Source organism: Pelophylax lessonae (genome assembly GCF_965119305.1).
Source record: "Pelophylax lessonae genome assembly, chromosome: 1".
NCBI classification, from domain to species: Eukaryota; Metazoa; Chordata; class Amphibia; order Anura; family Ranidae; genus Pelophylax; species Pelophylax lessonae.
In genome coordinates this window covers 489,155,438-489,157,899 of record NC_138768.1, presented here as the reverse complement: position 1 = coordinate 489,157,899, position 2,462 = coordinate 489,155,438, and the positions used below count along the sequence as shown (strand labels likewise).

Here is a 2,462-nt window from a genome sequence, read left to right as displayed (position 1 = left end):
TGCTTCCTTACCATAGCTCCCATGCTCCACCAATCTGTCAACAGTTTTAAGGAGTGACTTTTGGCTCAGGGCATTCTTTTGATGCGGACGCAGAGGTGGAGCATGAATATTCATTCCCTCTCTTGGGTCACAAATGTCAGATGGCCTTTGGATGATTCTTAGTGCTAAGCACATGCAGGTATTTATGAAGGTTCCTGTCTTTATGACAGAATCCTGGAGAACCATTATTCTGGTGGTAAGGAAGGGCTGGTGCCCTTTTCTGGACTTCGCAAATGCTAGTCTACAGATTCCTATAGTCTGGGTTCGTCAGCACAGGTTTTTTCTATAACAAAAAGGCGTTTTATACATCTTAAGTGCTTCCAAGACAAATCCACAAATCTTAGACAGGCATCTGAAGTGTAAAATTCTGATTTCTTGAGATATAAGAAAGCAATAAGACAGGATTACGAATTCACATGTAACTTTCTCACACATCCAGGTACAAAAAAAAAAAACAGGCACATTGGAGGTACAGTCTTCGAAACAAGGTGTGCTCGCTAGGAGACTATAGAACCACAAGGTTTCCTGATCAGGGTTGCTTGCAGAGGTAAAACCATTTGGGATCATGAGGAAATGATACATGGATGGTGACTGCGATCTCTCCGCGAGGTCATCTTTGGCTTTTTGTAGAAGGTTCTTAATATCGGTAGTGATCAGGTTTGAAGGGTCCCTCCTTTTCTAGACCGAGATACTTGGCTTGCTTGTCTGAAAGCTTAGTCAGTTTCACCCCTAGTTTATCGAGATGGGCAGCTGCCACTGCTTCATCAAGCTTTTTGGGCAGGAAGTACACTCCTACAGGATATTTGTCAGTGTTGGTCCACAGTTCAATCTGCGCCATGACCTGGTTAGTGAAGGAATTGCTCATGACGAAGCTAGGGTGACCCATCGCACACCCTAAATTTACTAGACGGCCTTCAGCAAGCAATATGATGTGGCGTCCATTTTTCAGGAGGTAACGGTCCACCTGTGGCTTGATGTTCACTTTCTTAGCAGCGTTGTCATTCAACCACTTCACGTCAAGTTCACAATCAAAGTGGCCAATGTTGCAAACAATGGAATCATCCTTCATCTGTTCCAAGTGCCTGCCCTCTACAATGTCTGTGCACCCTGTTGTGGTGACAAAAATGTTCCCTTCTTTGCAAGCTTCATCCATAGTTGTGACCTCATAACCTTCCATGGCTGCCTGCAGAGCATTGATGGGGTCTATCTCTGTGATGATGACACGTGCACCAAAGGCTCTTAAAGCCTGAGCACAACCTTTACCAACATCGCCATACCCTGCAACCACCGCGACCTTCCCTGCAATCATCACATCAGTGGCTCGCTTAATCCCATCAATCAGAGACTCTCGGCAGCCGTAGAGGTTATCAAACTTGCTCTTTGTCACAGAGTCATTGACGTTGATGGCGGGTACTTTTAATTTCCCATCAGCTTTCATTTTGTACAGGTTGTGCACGCCTGTGGTGGTCTCTTCAGAGATTCCCTTAATTCCTTTCAGCAGCTCTGGATGTTTGTCGTGAACAAGGTTTGTGAGATCTCCTCCATCGTCAAGGATCATGTTGAGTGGTTTTCCATCAGCAAAATATATGGTTTGCTCAATACACCAGATGTACTCTTCATCAGTCTCCCCCTTCCAGGCGTACACTGGGACTCCGGTCTTAGCAATGGCTGCAGCAGCATGATCCTGGGTGGAGAAGATATTGCAGCTTGACCATTGAACCTCAGCTCCCAGTGCAGTCAGGGTCTCGATGAGCACAGCTGTCTGCAGAGTCATGTGCAGACAACCAGCAATCCGGGCCCCCTTCAGAGGCTTGCTCTCTGAGTACATCTCCCTCATCTTCATCAGGCCAGGCATTTCATTCTCTGCAATTTCGATCGCCTTCCTGCCCCATTCTGCCAGGGTGATGTCAGCAACTTTGTAGGAGAGCTTGTCAGACATGATGATCGGCAGAGAGATCCCAGCACCACCACGAGTCGCTGAGCCAGCAGAGGAAGAGCACAGGTTTTTTCTAGCAGACAATGATTTGACCTAGGTCATGGTATGTTTTTTGGTTGGCATTCTCCCCAGAACCCTCTTGAGGGTACTATCAATCTTTATGGCATTTATTTCCTCAAGTGACATTTTGCGGATAGCGAAGTAGGGGTGCTGCTGCTAAGTAACGATTTTGCCTGCAGGACCCTCTAGATCTTGGAGTATCTTGTCAATTTTTAGTAGATTCAAATCCAGTCTACTTAAGTCCTGGATCGCTGTTCATTGCAAGCAAAGGTCATGTCCATCCTTCTGGGTCCGAGTGTGTTTTTGGTCACGGCCCCCGCCCCAGAACCCTTCTGGAGGTACTATCTATCCTTGGGGCATTCGTTTCCTCAGTGATATCCTGCTTAGAGCGACATAGGAGCACTGCTGCTAGCTAACGCCTTAGCCT

General features: G+C 46.7%; 1 protein-coding gene across 1 annotated transcript; it reads right to left on the bottom strand.

The window, feature by feature from the left end:
* Window positions 1-390: 390 nt before the first annotated feature.
* LOC309567542 (adenosylhomocysteinase B) lies at window positions 391-2,035 on the bottom strand. Its single transcript, XM_082272925.1, has one exon. It carries the CDS (start codon window positions 1,976-1,978, stop codon window positions 677-679), a length of 1,302 nt encoding a protein of 433 aa, XP_082129051.1. The 5' UTR covers window positions 1,979-2,035; the 3' UTR covers window positions 391-676.
* Between the last annotated feature and the right edge of the window lie 427 nt (window positions 2,036-2,462).